The 20,870-nt window shown below is 40.3% G+C and overlaps 1 protein-coding gene across 6 annotated transcripts in view; it reads right to left on the bottom strand.

The window, feature by feature from the left end:
- The window catches only part of SCML2 (Scm polycomb group protein like 2), a 108,051-nt gene that overhangs the window by 21,401 nt on the left and 65,780 nt on the right, over window positions 1-20,870 (bottom strand). For all 6 annotated transcript variants that reach the window (XM_059680521.1, XM_059680523.1, XM_059680524.1 and 3 more), the window contains 3 exons: window positions 19,084-19,204; window positions 1,784-1,987; window positions 882-1,064 (listed from right to left, as the gene is read on the bottom strand). In XM_059680521.1, the coding sequence (XP_059536504.1) occupies window positions 882-1,064; window positions 1,784-1,987; window positions 19,084-19,204 (508 nt within the window). The remainder of the gene's footprint in view (window positions 1-881; window positions 1,065-1,783; window positions 1,988-19,083; window positions 19,205-20,870) is intronic.

Here is a 20,870-nt window from a genome sequence, read left to right as displayed (position 1 = left end):
TGAGGCTGCTTCTCTTAGGCTCGAGGCAGGCTGCTCACGGGGCTGATGCTCCCTGGACAAGAGCACGCTGCTCACATGTCTGCTGCTCACGTGGTTGAAAAAGTAATGTGAAAAGAAATAGGAAATAAAGGAACAAACAAAAAAAAGGAGAACAAAGAAAGAAGCAAAAAAAAAGAAAGCTAAGAAAATAATAAAAAAGTAAAAATGAAAAATTGAAATGTCATTCCTTTGGCTGGCTTAAGATACCAGTTTTCTGGAATGTCTGTGATTTTTGTTGTTGTTGTTGGGACTGCGGTTAATATGCAAATTGACCCTAATTGGTGAAACAATCAGAATGACCGGAACAACCAGTCGCTATGATGTGCAATGACCACCAGGGAGCAATCAACGCAAGAGCTGCCCCCTGGTGGTCGGTGCACTTCCACAGGGGGAGCTCTGCTCAGCCATGAGCCAGGCTGACAGCTGCAAGAGCAGCGGCGGAGGTGGCAGGAGCCTCTCCCACCTCCTCAGCAGCACTAAGGATGTCCAACTGATGGCAGTAACACATCCTCCAAGGGCTCCTGGGCTGCCAGAGGGATGTCTGACTGCCAGCTTAGGCCTGATCCCCCGGGGAGCGGGCCTAAGCTGGCAGGTGGACATCCCCCAAGGGGTCCTGGACTGTGAGAGAGTGCAGGCCAGGCTGAGGGACCCCACACCCCCGAGTGCATGAATTTTCATGCAACAGGCCTCTAGTATATTATACATGTCTAATTATCATTGTAGATAAAATGTTTACTCTGAGAAGGACACAAGGAAAAACTGCATTAAACAAGATTCTTGAGTTAATTATAATTTGTAATATAAAACAAAAGCACATTTTAAAATTTTACATTTTCTCTTACCTGGTTTTTTTTTATCATCCTCTGCGGTACTAAGAATATTACCTCTGCAAGCACTAAAAGGCTGACTACTCAAAAGGTTATCACATTGCATGCTATGGCACAAGTTTTCAAGAAAGCGAAGAGCAAATGATGCACTGTTCACTGGAGGGAGCTGGATGGAATGAGTTTCCCCATCAAAGGAGGCTATTACAAGAAAACATATGTATCAGAATTATATCACAGAAATATGCGAACTACAATGATTATCCAAAAAAAGCCATCATATTACATTTAGGAAATGTAATATAACTCTAATTTGTGGGGGTTTTGTAATTTACGAAGGAATAACCTTAAATTATAAAAGTTCCTCCCATTAAAACATAACAACTTATATTTGTGAAATCATTCTCATTTAAAAATATTCATAAAATAAACAACAGAAACCCACTCACTGATCTATAACACTTTCTACTATTTCAAACATTGCATGTGTACAAATGTCATAGTATCTGACCCAAAATCATGAAAGCTGTATAATTATCTCTGAATCACTTCTTGAGTCACATTTTTATTTAGAGCTTCTTATAAATCAGTCTGTTTTCTAAAAAAAATTAAAATTTATTATCATTAAGGTATTTGTACATGAGCTTAGCAAAGCATGTAAAAGAAAAAATATCTGTACCTTTTGTCTCATGTTACAGTATTACTCTGACATTGTATATTTCAAAAGTAAAGTTAAACTGGGTTACAAGTCTATAAACGTGTAACTATTATATTCTATTATAGCAATATAATAAATATTCTAATATTATAAACAGTTAAAAGAATAGAAATATTATAAAATAATCTACATATTATAAAATCTTTGCCCTCTGAAAATCAAATTAGGAAAAAAAGCTGAATAAAGAATTAGATGAGCATACCAGTTATTACTTCTCCTCCACGATTATCTGCCTTAAGGAATCCAAAAACAGCCTTACTGTCAATGCCACAATCCACACAAGCCTGCACAGTACGCCGAAGCACCACATTCACAGGGCCTGGGCCAAAGTGGTCAGGCAACTGCTGGATTTTATTCTGATCCAGGTAAGGGCCACAGTCTCCATGTTTATTTATATAAACACACACTTGAGAAAAAATGCGTATACAGAAATAACAATTAAATTAGTCAACAAAAACATAAATATATATTCAACTACAATATCCCACAAGTCATAACTCACTCTAGAGAACCTAAATACAGTTAATATCAGTGATCATTTATTCTACCTAGAATATGTATCTAAATATATTTTTATATTTATTTAAATATATTAAAACTAGAAAGATATAATCCAAATGCTTATGCAATTTTCTAGCATTGTGCCCAAACTGCTTATAATAAAAACTACAATTCATTATACATTTCCACATTATATAACATGACAAACATAGATGACTACTTTCACCTTTTAACTGTACACACAGTATAGACATTTTTTCAAGACTGGTCATGTTAGAATAGAGAGTCCAGAAATACTAGTAAACTCAAGCCTAATATGGTCAATTAATCTATGACAAAGGAGGCAAGAATATACAATGTGGTAAAGACTGTCTATTTAACAAAAGATGTTGAGAAAACTGGACAGTACAAAAAAATGAAACTAGGCTACTTTCTTAAACCATATACAAGAATAAACTAAAAATGGATTAAAGACTTAAATATAAGACACAAAGCCATAAAACTCCTAGAAGAAAACATAGGCAGTAAACTCTTTGACATTGGTCTTGGTAATACTTTTTCTGATATATATTCTTAGACAAGGGAAACAAAAGAAAAAATAAATACATTCCCTTTGCAATTGCAACAAAAAGAATAAAATACTTAGGAATAAACTTAATAAAGAATGTAAAGGACCTATTTACTGAAAACTACATCGCATTATTAAAAGAGATTGAAAAAGACACAATAAAATGGAAAGATATTCCAGATTCATGAATTGGAAGAATTAACATAATTAAAATGGCTATATTACCCAAAGCAATAATCAGATTTAATGCAACCCCCATCAAAATCCCAATGTCTTTTTTTAAAGAAACAGAATAAAAAGTCATCAGATTTGTATGGAACCACAAAAGATCCCAAATAGCCAAAGCAATCCTGAGAAAAGAATGAAGCCAGAGATATCACACCACCTGACTTCAAATCATACTACAGAGCAATGATAAAGCATGGTATTGGCAGAAAAACAGACATACAGACTAACGGAACAGAATTGAGAGCTCAGAAATAAAACCACATGTATGTGGGTAAATAATTTTTGACAAAGGAGCTAAAAATGTACAATGGGGAAAAGAAAGCCTCTTCAATAAATGGTGCTGGGAAAATTGGAAAGCAACATGCAAAAGAATGAATTAGACCACAGTTTGTCCCCATGTACAAAAATGAATTCAGAATGGAACAGAGACCTAAATATAAGATCTGAAACAATAAATTGCAGAGAAGAAAACATAGGTACTAAACTTATGGACATTTGTCGGAGACAAATTCCAGCATGTCATAATTTCAAGAGTTTCAAAAGGTTGATGAAACTTGGGGACTCAACAGGGTTGAGTCACACATGTAGTCACATGTTGGGAATGGCTGAAGGCATTTCCCCAAACCAGAAAAGGGATTATTGCTTGGCTTCCAGAAAGCTAAAAGGCATCTTAATCTACATGCTATTACCTCCTACTGGCTAAAAATCTGAACGGCCGTAGGCTATTCCCCAAACTGACAATGCTTCTGTACCCTTTGAAACCTTACCCTTTGAAGTGTATTACCTCCACCTTGCCTTAGGACAAATCCTATCTAATAAAAGACAAAAGGGTAATTGACCGTACCTTCACTACACTTCCCATTGGCTAATCAGGGTGATATGCAAATTAACCGCCAAACAAGATGGCGGCCAGCAGCTACGCACCTGAAGCGAGCAGATACCTGCTTTCAGCCGGCGGTGGCCATGGAGCTGGAGCTGGCTCTTAGCTCCAGTGACAGCAACAAAGTTATAATTATAGAAGCTAAACAAACCCCAGATACCTGCTTTCAGCAGGCTGTGGCCTCAGAGCTGGAGCCGGCTCTCAGCTCCAGTGACAGCAATGAAGTTTCAATTATAGAAGGTAAATAAATCCCAGGGAAAAAAAAGGAGAGGGTGGGAGCTTCAGTCGCCGGCCAGCCTGAAAATGGCCCTCAGCCCCTCACCCAGGCTGGCCAGGCATCCCAGTGGGGACCCCCACCCTAAAGGAGGTGTGGCCAGCCTGAAAACAGCCATCAGCCACTCATCCAGGCTGGCCAGGCACCCCAATGGGGACCCCAACCCTGAAGGGGGTGTGACTAGCTGCAAATAGCCATCAGCCCTTCACCCAGGCTGGCCAGGCACCCAAGCAGGACGCCTACCCTGATCCGGGGCACCCTTCAGGGCAAATCAGCCGGCCCCCACCCATGCACCAGGCCTCTATCCTATATAGTAAAAGGGTAATATGCAAAATGACCCTAACAGCAGAAAGACTGGGAATGACTGGTCACTATGACACACACACTGACCACCAGGGGGCAGATGCTCAATGAAGGAGCTGCCCTCTGGTGGTCAGCCCGTTCCCACATGGGGGAGCTCTGCTCAGCCACAAGCCAGGCTGATGGCTGCCAGTACAGCGGTGGTGGTGGGAGCCTCTCCTGCCTCCTCAGCAGCGCTAAGGATGTCTGACTGCAGCTTAGGTTTGCTCCCCACTGGCAAGTGGACATCCGCCAAGGGCTGCCAGGCTGCCAGAGGGATGTCTGATTGCCATCTTAGGCCCAATCCTTTGGGGAGCAGGCCTAAGCCAGCAGGTAGTCATCCCCCGAGGGGTCCCAGACTGCGAAAGGGCACAGGCCGGGCTGAGGGACCCCCCCCCCCGAGTGCACAAATTTTTGTGCACCAGGCCTCTAGTGTTAATAAAAGCAAGGGTCCTAGACAAGGAGGGAGTCTTCAGTCCCTTTAGCTGAAGGTCCTCTGACCCCCAATGCCTTTCAAAATTATATCTCATCTCAGGATTCATTATTAGTCTCTGGATTCCTATGTCATCTATGCACAGCCCTTTTTCCAGATTCCTGAACCCTTCTTGATACTGGGATAAGAACCCCAATAGACCTTGGCCATAGAGAAGATTTTATGATTTCGACAAAGTAAGAGAAGTAAAGGCAAAAATAAACGAATGGGACTATATCAAACTAAAAATCTTCTGCACAGCAAAAGCAAGCAAAAAGGCAACCAACCGAATGATAGAAGGTATTTGTAAACAATGACTCTGACAAGGGCTTAATATCCAAAATACATAAATAACTCATACAACTCAACAACAAACAGGCAAAAAATCCAATTTAAAAATGGGCAGCCCTGGCTGGTTTGGCTCAGTGGATAGAGCATCAGCCTGTGGACTGAAGGGTCCTGGGTTCTATTCCAGTCCAGGGCATATGCCCAGGTTGTGGGCTAGATCCCCAGTACAGGGCAGCTGATCAATGATTCTCTTTCATCACTGATGTTTCTTTCTCTCCTCCTTTCCTTCTGAAATCAAAACAAATATATTAATAAATAAATAAGTAAATAAATAAATGGGCAGAGGGCCCCACCAGAGTGGCTCAGCTGGTGGAGCATTGTCCTATGCACTGCAAGGTTGTTGGTTCAATTCCTGATTAGGGCATATGCCCAGGTGGTGGGTCTAGCTGCCAGTCAGGGCACGTACAGAGGCAGCCAATCAATGTTTCTCTCTTGCATTACTGTTTCTCTCTCTCTTTCTTTCCCTCCCTCTCTCCCTCCCTCCGCCTTCCTCTCTCTAAGCATAACCTCTGGTGAGAATTGGAAATAAAATGGGCAGAGGACCTGAACAGACACTTCTCCAAAGAAGACATACAAATGGGCAACAGATATATGAAAAGATGCCCAGGTTCACTAGCTATTATGGAAACACAAATCAAAACTACAATGAGATACCAATTCATACCATTAGAATGGCTTTTACTAATAAGACAAGTAATAATGAGAGGTTGTAGAGAAAAAGAAACCCTCATTCACTGCTGGTGAAAATATAAGCTGGTAGAGCCACCATGCAAAACAGTATGGAGGTTCCTCAAAATATTAAGAATTGAGTTACCATATGACCCAACAATCCCTCTTCTAGGTATCTACACGAAAAATTTGAAAACATTTGTTTGCAAAGATATATGCAACACTATATTCATTGCAGCAATATTCATGGTGGTCAAGACATAGTAACAACCAAAGTGTTCTTTTATCAATGATTGGATAAAGAAGATGTGGTACAGCCCTGATCGGTTGGGCTCAGTGGATAGAACGTCGGCCTGCAGACTGAAGGGTCCTAGGTTCGATTCTGGTCAAGGGCATGTACCTTGGTTGCAGGCACATGCCCAGTAGGGGGTGTGCAGGAGGCAGCTAATCGATGTTTCTCTCTCATTGAAGTGTCTAACTCTCTATCCTTCTCTCTTCTTCTCTGTAAAAAATTGATAAAATACATTTAAAAAAAAAGATGTGGTACATATATACAATGGAATACTACTCAACCATAGAAAAGAATAAAATCTTACCATTTGCAACACCATAGATGGACCTAAATGGTATTATGGTAAGTGCAAGAAGTCAGACAGAGAGAGAGAGAAACAGATACCATACGATCTCACTTATATGTGGAATCTAAAGAACAAATAAAAAAACAAACAAAACTGAAACAGACTCATAGATACAGAGAACACACTAATGGTTGCTAGATGGGAGGGAAGTTGGGAGGCTGGGTGAAAAGGTGAAGGTATTAAGAAGTAGAAAATATCCATTACTGCACTGGCCAGTGTGGGTCAGTAGTTAAGGTGTTGGGCCGAGCAACGAAGGTTAGCCGGTTCTATTCCTGGTCAGGGGATGTACCTGGGTTGCATATTCCATCCACTGCCTCAATTGGGGCACAATGTCTCTCTCTTATATCAATGTTCTTCTCTCTGTTTCTCTCTCTCTCTCTCTTTCTCTCTCTCTCTCTCTCGCTCTCGCTCTCGCTCTCGCTCTCTGCTTCTTCCACCCTTCATTCCTCCCTTCCTCCCTCCCTCCTTCCCTTTTATTCTCTCCAAAAATCAATGGAAAAAATATTCTCAGGTGATAATTAACCAAAAAAATGGCCATTACAAAATAGTCACAGGGATGTAAAGTATAGCACAGGGAATATAGTTAATAATCTACAATAATAAAAGCATAATATGCTAATTAGACTGGACGTCGAAGCCGGAGCTTGGAGGGCAGAGGCAAGCCGCTGAGGGTGCGAGGGCCTGAGGGCCAAGGCAAGCCACGACCAGCATGGCTGCAAGGCAAGCCACGACCAGCATGGCTGCAACCAACCAGTGGGCTGTGGCAGGTGAGTGGGGCCTCCCTCTGCTAGGGAAGCCTGGGTCCCAGGTGCTGGAGGGAAGCCAGTGCTGGCGGCTGGGGGAAGGAAGGCCTACTCTTGCACAAATTTCATGCATCGGGCCTCTAGTATTATAGTAACTAAGTATGGTACCAAGTAGGTACTAGACTTATCAGTGGGATCATTTCACAAATTATAAAAATGTCTAACCACGAATGTCAATTGTAATTGGAAAAAACACTCATTTTTGGACTGAATTTATTTTAAATCACCAAATTGTACCTTTATTATATTTTGTAAAGTAATCAGATAACTTAAGACATATGTCACAGTAAATTCTAATGACCTAGAGAAATTTTATTAACTTTAAGAAAATAAAAATGGAAATATATGATGCGGAGACAACCAAGATGCCAGCATAGGTAAACACCTGAACTTGCTGCCGTGCACAACCACATTAAAATTACAACTAAAGACAAAACGAATATCATCCAGAACCACGGAAAGGCTGGCTGAGAGGAAATTCTACAACTAGAAAGAAAGAGAAAAGCCCATTGAGTCTGGTAGGAGGTGCAGAGATATGGAAGTGCAGAGGTATGGAGGCGCACGCGAAAGGGGCTGGCAGCTGGGTACACTGTTGTCTTTTTCAATTGGGAGGGAGATACAAGCTTCCGACAGCTCTGAACTCCAGTTCTGGGCGAGAATTTGGGGACCCAGACTCATTCGGAGAGAAACTGAACTGCCTGGCATCAGACGGCTTTCTTGCAGAGGTACTTGCAGCATTCATTGTTCCCGCATGGGGCCGCGGGACACAGACCCTGGGACCGCTCCAAGGCAGAGCAGAATGGCAGCCATTGTGGTTTGCTCCACCCTGGTGATTCCCTGAGACCCTGCCACACCCAATTTACAACCCCACCCAAGTGTATGCAGAGGCTTTTGCATTCGAATGGCCTGGGCTTTTTCCACCTAAAAACCTGTCAAACTGAAGCTGGGTCAGAGAACCCCAGAGCTTCCAAAAGAAGGCCTAAAGCCCATCAGCAGCCTGCATTAATTCACAGCTGCGCCTCATCTGGGCACCTCCAAACCCCAAACAAATAGGAGGAATCCTCAGATCTCTCTGTAGCTCCTGCTGGGTGGCCTCAGGCAGTGGCTGACTTTGTACCTCCTTGGAGATCCAAGAGCCAGTCTACCCAGTGGTCAGAGTGATATGATCTAGATTACAACTCTACACATCCATAAGAGACACACTCAGGGGGCAGTCTCAGTGAGCACCAAAGCCCCACTGGAGCAAGTCCTGCCCCATATGGGTGTCTCCTGCACAGCAGCTCTTCCATTGTAGACACAGCTGGTCCTCACAGCCTGAAGGTCAATTCCTCCCAGAGATACCAACAGCAATCAAGGCTTAACTATAACAAGATTGTGCACACAGCTCACAAAGGGGTGCACCAAGAGTATCCACCTCAGGTAATTAGGGAGGCTGAGCCACTGAGGCCTTATAGGACACCTAGCCCACAAAGCCACTCTATCAACACAGGGAAACAGCCAAAATGTGGAGACAAAGAAACACATCACAAATTGAAGAAATGGAGGAAAGCAAACTACTGGATACAGAGTTCAAAACCACAGTTGTAAGGTTACTCAGGAATCTTCTAGAAACCTCTGAGAAATATAGTGAGACCCTCAAGGATATGAAAAAGGACCAATTAGAAATTCAGCATACACTTACTGAAATAAAGAATAATATACAGAGCTCCAACTGCAGACAAGAGGATCCCAAGAATCAAGTCAAAGATTTGAAATACGAAGAAGTAAAAAACACCCAACAGGAAAAGCAAAAGGAAAAAAAGAATACAAAAAATATGAAGATAGTGCAAGGAGCCTCTGGGACAACTTCAAGCGTACCAACATCCAAATTATAGAGGTGCCAGAAGAAGAGAGAGAGCAAGATATTGAAAAACTATTTGAAGAAATAATGACAGAAAACTTACCCTACCTGGTGAAAGAAATAGACTTACAAGTCTAGGAAGTGAAGAGAACCCCAAATAAGAGGAATCCAAAGAGGACCACACCAAGACACATCATCATTAAAATGCAAAGGGCATAGAAAACTGTGGTACATCTACACGATGGAATACTATGCTGCTGTAAAAAAGAAGGAACTCTTACCATTTGCAACGGCATGGATGGAACTGGAGAGCATTATGCTAAGTGAAATAAGCCAGTCAATGAAGGAAAAATACCACTTGATCTCACTCATTCATGGATAATAAAGACCATTATAAACTTACTAGAGGCCTGGTGCACAAAAATTTGTGCACTGGGTGGGGGGGGGGGTCCCTCAGCTCGGCCTATGCCCTCTTATAGTCTGGGACCCCTCAGAGGATGTCCACCTGCTGGCTTAGGCCTGGCAGCCCGGCAGCCCTCAGGGGATGTCCACTTACCAGCAGGGAGCAGACCTAAGCTGCAGTCAGACATCCTTAGTGCGGCTGAGGAGGCGGGAGAGGCTCCTGCCACCACCGCCGTGCTGGCAGTCATCAGCCTGGCTTGTGGCTGAGCAGAGCTCCCCCTGTGGAAGCACACTGACCTGCATTGAGCATCTGTCCCCTGGTGGTCAGTGTGTGTCATAGTGACCAGTCATTCCCAGTCGTTCTGCTATTAGGGTCAATTTGCATATTACCCTTTTATTATATAGGATGAACAATAATAGATACAGAGGAAGAGCTGCCTCAAACAGATTGTCAAACTGCAGCGGAAAGCCGGGGAGGGTTGGGGGGCAGAAGGGACGGGGGTAAGAGATCAACCGAAGGACTTGTATGCATGCATATAAGCATAACCAATGGACATAAGACACTGGGGGGTAGGGGAGGACAGGGGATTTTCAAGGGCGGGGGGGAAAAAAAGGACACATATGTAATACCCTTTGTAATACTTTAAGCAAAAAAAAAAAAAGAAAATTATTTCTAAGTATAGTGATCCAAAATAAATAAATAAATAAATAATTTTAAAAAATGCCAAGGGCAAAAGACAAAGAGAGAATATTAAAAGCAGCAAGAGAAAAACAGTTAGTTACCTACAAGGGAGTACCCATACGACTGTCGGCTGATTTCTCAACAGAAACCATGCAGGCCAGAAGGGAGTGGCAAGAAATATTCAAAGTGATGAATAGCAAGAACCTACAACCAAGATTACTCTACTCAGCAAAGCTATCATTTAGAATTGAAGGTCAGATAAAGAGCTTCACAGATAAGAAAAAACTAAAGGAGTATATCACCGCCAAACCAGTATTATATGAAATGCTGAAGGGTATTCTTTAAGAAGAGGAAGAAGAAGAAAAAGTTAAAGATAAAAATTATGAACAGGAGAAGAAAATGGCGGAGGTATAGACGGACGTGTCCTGTGCCTTGTCCCGGAGCAGATAAGGGGGAGCAGCTGAAACGGGTAACATACAGACCAAATAAGCAGAAGATTTTCAGCTGGGAGACAGTTTGCAGCCGGGAAAGACCGAGGACTCCCAGAGAAAGGGGACAGTTGGAGAATGCGGCTGAAATCTCTCCTGGAACGCTGGCTCAGCCACGGAGACCACGCTATCTTGAGTGGCTGTTAATGGAAGCATATACATCCAAAGACCTGGCATTCAGAGATCGGCTGCTAACCCGGAAACACCGGATCTGGGACAGCGCGACTACGTGGACTTAAAGGAACCCTGCTTCTCCTCATGGAAAGGTTAGATTTCCCCTAAAGGTGCAGTTTGCAATTCAGGTTGGAGAGAGGAACGCACACGGGGGGAAATCTGCGCCCCACAAAGTCCGCGGCCATTGGGGCCAGCGTGATCCGCAAGTGTGGAAGGGCTCCCGCAGGGCTGCTGGCAGAAGGGAATGCTAAAAATAAGCCCATAGCTGGACTGGATGCAAAAAAAGCAGCCTTGGATTGTGCCAGTGTGCCGGCTGTTTAGTGCCAGGGGAGAGAGGAAGCGTGGAAGAGTGCGCACAGACCTGGAAGGTGGAGGTTTGCAAATTCCCGCAACTTCTCAGGCTCTTGTTTTTTCACTTCCCCTTAAATCTTTGCATTTGATTATTAAACCCAGTGCATTGGATTGCCCAATTGAGGTCACAAAAGAGAATGCAGGGGAAAGTTGTTTCTGTGGAACCTGGGAAACAGAGCGGGGAGTAACGATTAAAGAACCAGCTCCGGGCAGTTGACTCTCCCAAACCAGTTTTAAGTGTGATAGAAAAAATAAACCCCAACTGATGGATACAGAGGACTTATAGCCTCGGAGATCAATCCAGAAACACTGCCACCCAAGGGCTGATCCACAAACTGACTCTTCTGTAAATATAAATAAAGGCAGTCTGGGAAACAAATACAGCCTGCCTTAAAATCAGGACTGTGGTTTACAACACAGAGGAACAGTGTATCGCAGGGAAATTCAACACTCTCCTGAATACCTGGCAGGACTAAGGCGTGCCAAAAAGAAGAGTAGAACTGAAGCACCTTCACTACTGCACATTTTTATTTTTTTTAATTCTTTTTTCACCTTTAATTAAGGAACTATTTTATTTTATTTTTTATATCACCTGATTTTACCATTTTAACTACTACATTTTTATTTTTAACCAGTATTATTACTACTACCATTTTTTAAAGTGTCATTTTATTTTCTCTTTATTTTATTTTGGGATTAGTGTTCTACATTCTATTTTCATCGTTCCTTTAGCATCATTTTTCTCTACCTCAACTTTACCTTTATGCCAAAACTCTCTTCCTCACTTTTCCCCTTTTATTGTCCTGTTTCTCTTACCCTATTCCTGCTTCAGATTTTCCCTATTCCTTCTTTTTACCCCGTCAAAATTTCACCCTACTTATATATCTAATTTCCAATCCCCTGCTCTAAATCCATATACACCTCTCTCTTATATTTCTTCACTATCCAATTTTTTTTTCTCTCTGTCATTTAGTTGTTGTTTGCTTGATTGTTGAGTATATTGGGGGTTGTTATGCTTGTTTGTGAGATTGTTTTGCTTTTGTGGGTTTTTTTCTGGTTATTTTTGTGCTTCTGTTTTCCCTAACCTCATTTGATATTAGTGGTTGTTTGTAGTTTGCATTCAACTCCAGGGATCTTTTGCTGGAATTTGTTGGGATTAGTGGCAGTTCTATTGGAGTTTTCTTGCCGTATAAATAGTCTCTTCCCCTCTTCTATTTCATTCTCTCTCTTTTCTCTCTTACTTCCCCCCTCCTTTTCCCAATTTCATTTTTACACTCCTTTCTTTTCTTTTTCTCTTTTATCTTTTTCTCTTCTTTCTTCCTTATCCCCTAATTCTCTTTGCTTGGGTGGTCACCTTTATTTGGGGTTATTAATATCGTGAATACATTTGTGTTCAGTGCCTTGTACGTTGTGCCTCGTTGTGTTGTATTTTGTGCCTTTAAATCAACACAGCAGAGAGAGAACTACATAACCAAACAGCTGAAGAAGGGAGATTATGGGGAGACAAAGAAACAGCCCACATATGAAAGAAAAACAGGCATCACCAGAAAAGGATTAAACGAAATGGAGACTATGGAGGCAAGCAACCTGTCAGAGAAAGAATTCAAAGAAATGGTCATAAGGTGGATGAAAAGAATGGAAGACAAATTCAACAATATGTGTAAGAATCAAGAGGAAATGAAGAAAAACCAAGAAGAAATGAAAAATGACATCACTGCTACAAAGTACTCAATAGAAAGCATCAACAGTAGACTAGAAGAAGCAGAGGACCGCATCAGTGAGCTAGAAGAAAAGGCAGAAAAAATACCCAAGCAGAGCAGCTTCTAGGAAAAAAAAATTAAAAAGCAGGAGGAGAGCCTAAGAGAACTCTGGGACAAGATGAAACGAAAGAACATCCGAATAATAGGGGTGCCAGAAGGAGAGGAAACTCAGCAAGGAATAGAAAACCTGTTTGAGAAAATAATGACAGAAAACTTCCCTGATATAGGCAAGAAAAAACTCACACAGATCCAAGAAGCTCACAGAGTCCCAACAAAATGAACCCCAAAAGACCGATGACAAGGCACATTATAATTAAATTGGCAAACACCAAGGACAGATCAAGAATTGTAAAAGCAGCCAGAGAGAGAAAGAAATTTACCTACAAAGGATGCCCCATCAGACTAGCGACTGATTTCTCAACAGAAACACATCAGGCAAGAAGGGAATGGAATGAAATATACAAAGTCATGCAAAGGAAGGGTCTGAATCCAAGAATACTGTAGCCAGCAACGCTATCAATCAAAATCGAGGGTGAAATCAGGAGCTTCACAAACAAAAAAGGTCTACGGGAGTTTATTACCACCAAACCAGCAATGGAAGAAATGCTAAAGGGTCTTCTGTAAAAAGAAAAAATAGGAAACAAAGAAGGAACACAGCGGTAAAGAACAAAAATGGCGACTAACAAGTATCTATCAATAATAACTTTAAATGTAAATGGATTAAATGCCCCAATCAAAAGACATTGGGTAACTGAGTTGATAAGAAAACATGACCCATATATCTGCTGTCTACAAGAAACCCACCTCAGAAAAAAGACGCACATAGACTGATTGTAAAGGGATGGAAAAAGGTTGTTCAGGTGAATGGAAGTGGAAAAAAAGCCAGGGTAGCAATACTTATATCTGACAAATTAGATCTCAAAGTGAAGGACAGAAAAAGAGATAAGGAAGGCCACTTCATAATACGAAAGGGAGCAATTCAACAAGAAGAAATAACTCTGGTAAACATATATTCACCCAATATAGGAGCACCCAAATACTTAAGAAATCTTCTGGAGGAGATCAAGGGAGAGATTGCCAGCAATACAATCATAGTAGGGGACTTTAACACCCCATTATCACCACTGTACAAATCCTCTAAACAAAAAATAAGCAAAGAAACATCAATCCTAAATGACTCACTAGATCAGGTGGAATTAATTGACCTCTTCAGAACATTTCACCCCAAAGCCACAGAATATACATTCTTCTCAAGTGCATATGGGTCATTTTCAAAGACAGACCATATATTAGGTCACAGGCAACGTCTCTTCAAATACAAGAAGATTGAAATCATATCAAGCATCTTCTCAGATCACAATGGCATAACACTGGAAATCAACTACAATAAAAACAATCAAAAAAAATCAAACACATGGAGACTAAATAGCATGCTATTAAACAATGACTGGGTTACCAGGGAGATCAAAGAAGAAATAAAAAACATCATGGTAACAAACGACAATGAAAAAACAACAATCCAAAACCTTGGGACACAGCGAAAGCAGTCTTCATAGGGAAGCTGATAGCTCGACAAGCTTACTGCAAGAAACAAAAAACAATAAGAATAAATTACCTAACTCTACAACTCAAAGAGTTAGAAAGAGAGCAACAAGAAAAGCCCAGTGTAAGCAGAATGAAGGAATTAACAAAGATCAGAGCGGAGATAAACGACATAGAAACCAAAAAAACAATACAAAAGATCAACAAAACCAAGAGCTGGTTCTTTGAAAGGATAAACAAGATTGATGAACCTCTAGCCAAGCTCACCAAGAAACAAAGAGAGAGGACCCAAATAAACAAAATCAGAAATGAAAGAGGAGAAATAACAACAGACCCCACAGAAATACAAATGATTGTTAGAAAATACTATGAACAACTCTACTCCAACAAACTAGACAACCTGGAGGAAATGGACACATTCCTAGAAAAATACAACATTCCAAAACTCAATCAGGAAGAATCTAAAAATCTCAATAGGCCAATAACTATGGAGGAAATTGAAGCAGTCATCAAAAAGCTTCCAGCAAACAAAAGCCCAGGACCAGACGGCTTCACAGGGGAGTTTTACCAAACATTCAAGGAAGAACTAAAACCTATCCTCCTCAGACTATGCCAAAAAATTCGAGAGGAAGGAACACTTCCAAGCTCATTCTATGAAGCCAGCATCAGCCTAATACCAAAACCAGGTAAAAACAACACAATGGAAGAGAATTACAGGCCAATATCCCTCATGAACATAGATGCCAAAATCCTCAACAAAATCTTAGCAAATCGGATCCAGCAGTACATCAGAAAGATCATACACCAAGACCAAGTAGGATTTATCCCAGGGATGCAAGAATGGTACAATATCCGCAAATCAATAAACGTGATACATCACATAAACAAACTGAAAGAAAAAAACCACATGGTCATATCAATTGATGCAGAAAAAGCATTTGACAAAATCCAACACCCATTTTTGATTAAAAACTCTCAGCAAGGTTGTAATAGAAGGATCATACCTCAACATAATAAAAGCCATATATGACAGGCCCACAGCCAACATCATACTCAATGGACAAAAACTACCACCATTTCCCCTAAGAACAGGAAGAAGACAGGGATGCCCACTCTCACCACTTCTGTTCAACACTGTGCTGGAAGTATTAGCCATTGCAATTAGACAAGAAGAAGAAATAAAAAGCATCCAAATTGGAAAAGAGGAAGTAAAACTGTCCTTATTTGCAGATGACATGATCATACAAAACCCTAGAGACTCCATCAAAAAACTACTAGACTTAATACATGAATTTGGCAATGTAGCAGGATACAAAATTAACCCCAAGAAATCTGAGGCATTTCTATACACCAATAGTGAACTTTCAGAAAGAGAGATTATAAAAATAATCCCATTTACCATCATACCAAAAAAATTAAGCTACCTACGGATAAACTTACCTAAAGAGGTAAAAGACCTCTACTCAGAAAACTACAGGACGTTGAAAAAAAGAGATAAGAGGAAGACATAAACAGATGGAACAACATACCGTGTTCATGGATTGGTAGAATCAACATCATTAAAATGTTCATACTACCCAAAGCAATCTATAAATTCAACGCACTTCCCATTAAAATACCAACGGCATACTTCAGAGATCTAGAACGATCTCTCCAAAAATTCATCTGAAATAAAAAAAGACCCCGAATAGCTGCAGCAATCCTGAGAAAGAACAAAGTAGGTGGGATCTCAATACCAGATATCAAGCTGTATTACAAAGCCACTGTTCTCAAAACTGCCTGGTACTGGCACAAGAACAGACATATAGATCAATGGAATAGAATAGAGAGCCCAGAAATCGGCCCAAACCAATATGCTCAATTAATACTTGACAAAGGAGGCAAGAACATACAATGGAGCCAAGATAGTCTCTTCAATAAATGGTGTTGGGAAAATTGGACAGATACATGCAAGAAAATGAAACTAGACCACCAACTCACACCATACACAAAAATAAACTCAAAATGGATAAAGGACTGAAATGTACAATAGGAAACCATAAAAATTCTAGAAGAATCCAAAGGCAACAAAATCTCAGACATATGCAGAAGAAATTTCTTCAGCAATACAGCTCCTTGGTCATTGGAAACTAAAGAGAAAATAAACAAATGGGACTACATCAAAATAAAAAGCTTCTGCACAGCAAAAGAAACCATCAACAGAACAACAAGAAAGCCCACTGCATGGGAAAACATATTTTCCAATGTCATATCTGATAAGGGCCTAATCTCCAAAATTTATAGGGAACTCATACAACTTAACAAAAGGAAGATAAACAACCCAATCAAAAATGGGCAAAGGATCTAAATAGACACCTTTCAAAAGAGGACATTCAGAAAGCCAAGAGACATATGAAAACATGCTCAAAGTCACTAATCATCCGAGAGATGAAAATCAAAATAACAATGAGGTACCATCTCACACCTGTCAGAGTGGCTATCATCAACAAATCAACAAACGACAAGTGCTGGAGAGGATGTGGAGAAAAAGGAACACTCGTGCACTGCTGGTGGGAATGCAGACTGGTGAAGCCACTATGGAAGACAGTATGGAGTTTCCTCAAAAAACTAAAAATGGAACTCCCATTTGACCCTGTGATCCCACTCCTAGGATTATATCCCAAGAAAACAGAAACACCAATCAGAAAGGATATATGCACCCTTATGTTCATAGCAGCACAATTCACCATAGCTAAGATCTGGAAACAGCCTAAATGCCCATCAGTAGATGAATGGATTAGAAAACTGTGGTACATCTACATGATGGAATACTATGCTGCTGTATAAAAGAAGGAACTCTTACCATTTGCAAGGTATGGATGGAACTGGAGAGCATTATGCTGAGTGAAATAAGCCAGTCAATGAAGGAAAAATACCACATGATCTCACTCATTCATGAATAATAAAGACCATCATAAACTTATGAACAATAATAGATACAGAGGCAGAGCTGCCTCAAACAGATTGTCAAACTGCAGCTGGAAGGCCTGGGAGGGTTGGGGGACAGGAGGGAGGGGGGTAAGAGATCAACCGAATGACTTGTATGTATGCATATAAGCATATCCAATGGACATAAGACACTGGGGGGTAGGGAAGGCCAGGGGAATGTCAAGGGTGGGGAATAAAAAAGGACACATATGTAATACCCTTTGTAATACTTTAAGCAATAAAACAATAAAAAAATCAAGATTATAAAAAATCTGATGAACAGAATAAACTTATGAATGGAATAGAATCAGGGGCATAGAAAGGGAGTGAACTGACAATTCTTGGGATGAAGGGGGTGTGGGGGTGCGCGGGGTAAGGGCAGGGGGTGAGGTGAAAACCGGGTGGAGGGGAGCTATGGGGGGAAAAAGAGAAACAACTGTAATAATCTGAACAATGAAGATTTATTTTTAAAAAAGAAAATAAAAAAAATGTTCTTTATATATATATATATATATCAAGGTTCACTGAAGAAAATTTAAAAATAAATGCTTTCCTTAGTATAATAAAAACATGATTTAGAAGCAAATCATCTTCAATTACCAAATGTCAATTTTTCTTCACTGAGAATAAACAAATCAACAATATAACAATATGATGGTACATTACCAAACAAATTCACGCACATTATTTTTATTCGTTACCCATTACTTAATTTAAATTGTAAAATTTTCATATATAGTCTAATAAAAACCCATTAATCCCACCTTCGCTATGTTGAACTTTATCATAATTCAACTTCTTGGCAATAGAAAAGATGGACTCTCTCACAGAAATGAAATAGCTATAAAAAACTTAACCTCCTTTGCATTATACTCATTTTGCTAGTCTCTCCTAAAAATCAGAAATAATAAACTGATAAAATGAGGTATGCTGCAATAATCAATTTTAAAAGTGATTTTCATTTCAAAAACTTAAAATTTAATTTCTCTTTAGTCAGGAAAGAAAAATAGTGGTACAAAGTCCAGGGAACAGAAGTGTATAGGGGAGTCATTAAGGATCTAGGAGAGGAAGCAGAACATGCTTTAAAAAATAGAAAAGATATAAAAAAATGTGTAGGAGATGACAAATAAAAGGAATTTATTAGTCTGGGTCTGGTCATTTCATACTCTTCACAAAGCAGAGAACAATTTAAAGTCATCATGCCCCTTAACAGGCAATGATCTGTCAAGATTTTAAAAGGCTTGACGTAGCTTTTAAAAATACATATAGGCAATAGTACAAATTGTGAAATGATATAAAGGAAAAACAAAAATAAATTTGATCATGTAAATTTTAGTAATCTTACTAAGATGGATAAAAACTTTTAAGAGTACTGAGTGACTCATGTATTTAAACAGACTCTTTTTCCTTAACATCAAAATGAACAATCAGAATTTCAAAAAACATGAAAAATGCTTAAAGAAATGTTTATTATTATCTTTTCTCCTATTGTTTTACTTACAGGACTTCAAAGATACTGAAAATAATACATAATAAAAGATTAGTAATTTTATAGTCTTTTAAAATACTAATTTACCTGTAGACATCACTATTTTACATGACCCAGGACTGGGCTCCTTATATTCAACACCTCTGCCTCTGGTCAGCATCTTTATAGAAGTTGTAGATGTGGAACACATAACAGGAATAGATTGTTCCTGTTAAAAAATCAACAACAAAAAGCGCAAGTATGCATTATTCTTTAAAAAACATTCCAAGCCAAGAAGTTCGGAAAAGCATTGACATAACTGGTCAACAAATGATCAGTTGCCAGAAGTCCTCAGGGTTGGAAACCCGTGTGTGTGTGTGTGTGTGTGTGTGTGTGTGTGTGTGTGTGTGTGTGTGTGTGTAATTACAATACTTTCACACTATGCTCTTCAGAGGGGCCCATGATCTGGTCAAGTAGGAGAAAAAGAGACCAGGAAGCTGAGATTCCCAGTGCTACCCCTGCTCCAACTGATCACACCTTAGCCAAAATAGTTCACTGTAACACTTGTTTTATTTTTTGAGGTTCTCTATAAGACAAGTTTTCTCACACTGCTAAAAAAAAACCTCTGTAAATATAATCCAACAATAATACATTCAATGGAGGTGAGGGACTTCAATAAGACAAACGACAGAGTTGTCTTTAGAAAGCAGTCACTCATCTGGTTTTTACTGTATCTAGTCTGCATTTCTCCATATTATATAAGACTAGAGGCCCAGTGTACAAGACCCCTCAGGGGATGTTGAACTGCAGGTTTCAGCCTGATCCCCACAGGCCAGGCCAAGGGACCACACTGGTGCATAACTCTGTGCACCGGGCCTCTAGTATGCGTGTAAGTTCTTTGGTTAATCTCTTCCCACCCTTCCTCCTCTCCCCTTAGATTCGCCAGTCTGTTCCATGTTTCCATGCCTGTGCATTGAGCATCTTCCCCCTGGTGGTCAGTGCGCATCATAGCAACCAGAGAAACGGTTGTTTAGGATAGATGGATAGATAGATAGATAGATAGATAGATAGATAGATAGATAGATAGATAATTCTGACAACATTACAAGCGGCTTGTATGTAAAATTATGCCTATCTATACTAATAAAAGGGTAATATGCTAATTAGACCAGACATCTTCTGGACATCCTTCCAGACAAAGCCACAGTGGCGGGGGCCGAGGCAGAGGCGGATAGGGGTGATCAGTCTGCCAGGGGAGAGCAGTTAGGGGTGATCAGTCCAGCAGGGGAGAGCAGTTATGGGCAATCAGGCCAGCAGGAGAAAGTGGTTAGGGGCAAGTAGGCAGGCAGACAGGTGAGCAGTTAGGAGCCACCAGTCCCAGGTTGCGAGAGGGATGTCTGATGGCCGGTTTAGGCCTGATCCCTCAAGGGGTCTCGGACTGGAGAAGGTACAGGCTGGGCTGAGGGACCGACCCCCCTGCACGAATTTCATGCACCAGACCTCTAGTTGTATATAAGAACCAAATGTACTCTGGGCATTATTAAACATCACTAATACTTTATTTTAGATCAACTTTTGAGTTTTCCTAGGAGCTATTTCATTTTGACTATGTGATAATATTGTTATGCTTAATCCCTTCACCTTCTTAAGCTCTGTCTTTAAATTAGAGAGTTTAGTCCACTAATTTTAAAAATAATTTTTAATGTGTTTATGTCTGGATCTACCATTTTCTGTTTGTCTACTATGTGTTTTGCTCCTCCATTCCTCCTTAAATTTTTTTAATTACTTAAGTGGCTTTTTAGCTATGCTTCTTTGCATTTGTATTTTTACACTATACCCTGGTGATTACAATGTCCAATCCATAAAGTTAATACTGTACTAATTAACATAAAATG

Source organism: Myotis daubentonii, chromosome X (genome assembly GCF_963259705.1).
Source record: "Myotis daubentonii chromosome X, mMyoDau2.1, whole genome shotgun sequence".
In the NCBI taxonomy this organism is placed as follows: domain Eukaryota; kingdom Metazoa; phylum Chordata; class Mammalia; order Chiroptera; family Vespertilionidae; genus Myotis; species Myotis daubentonii.
This window is presented reverse-complemented; position numbering and strand designations above follow the sequence as displayed.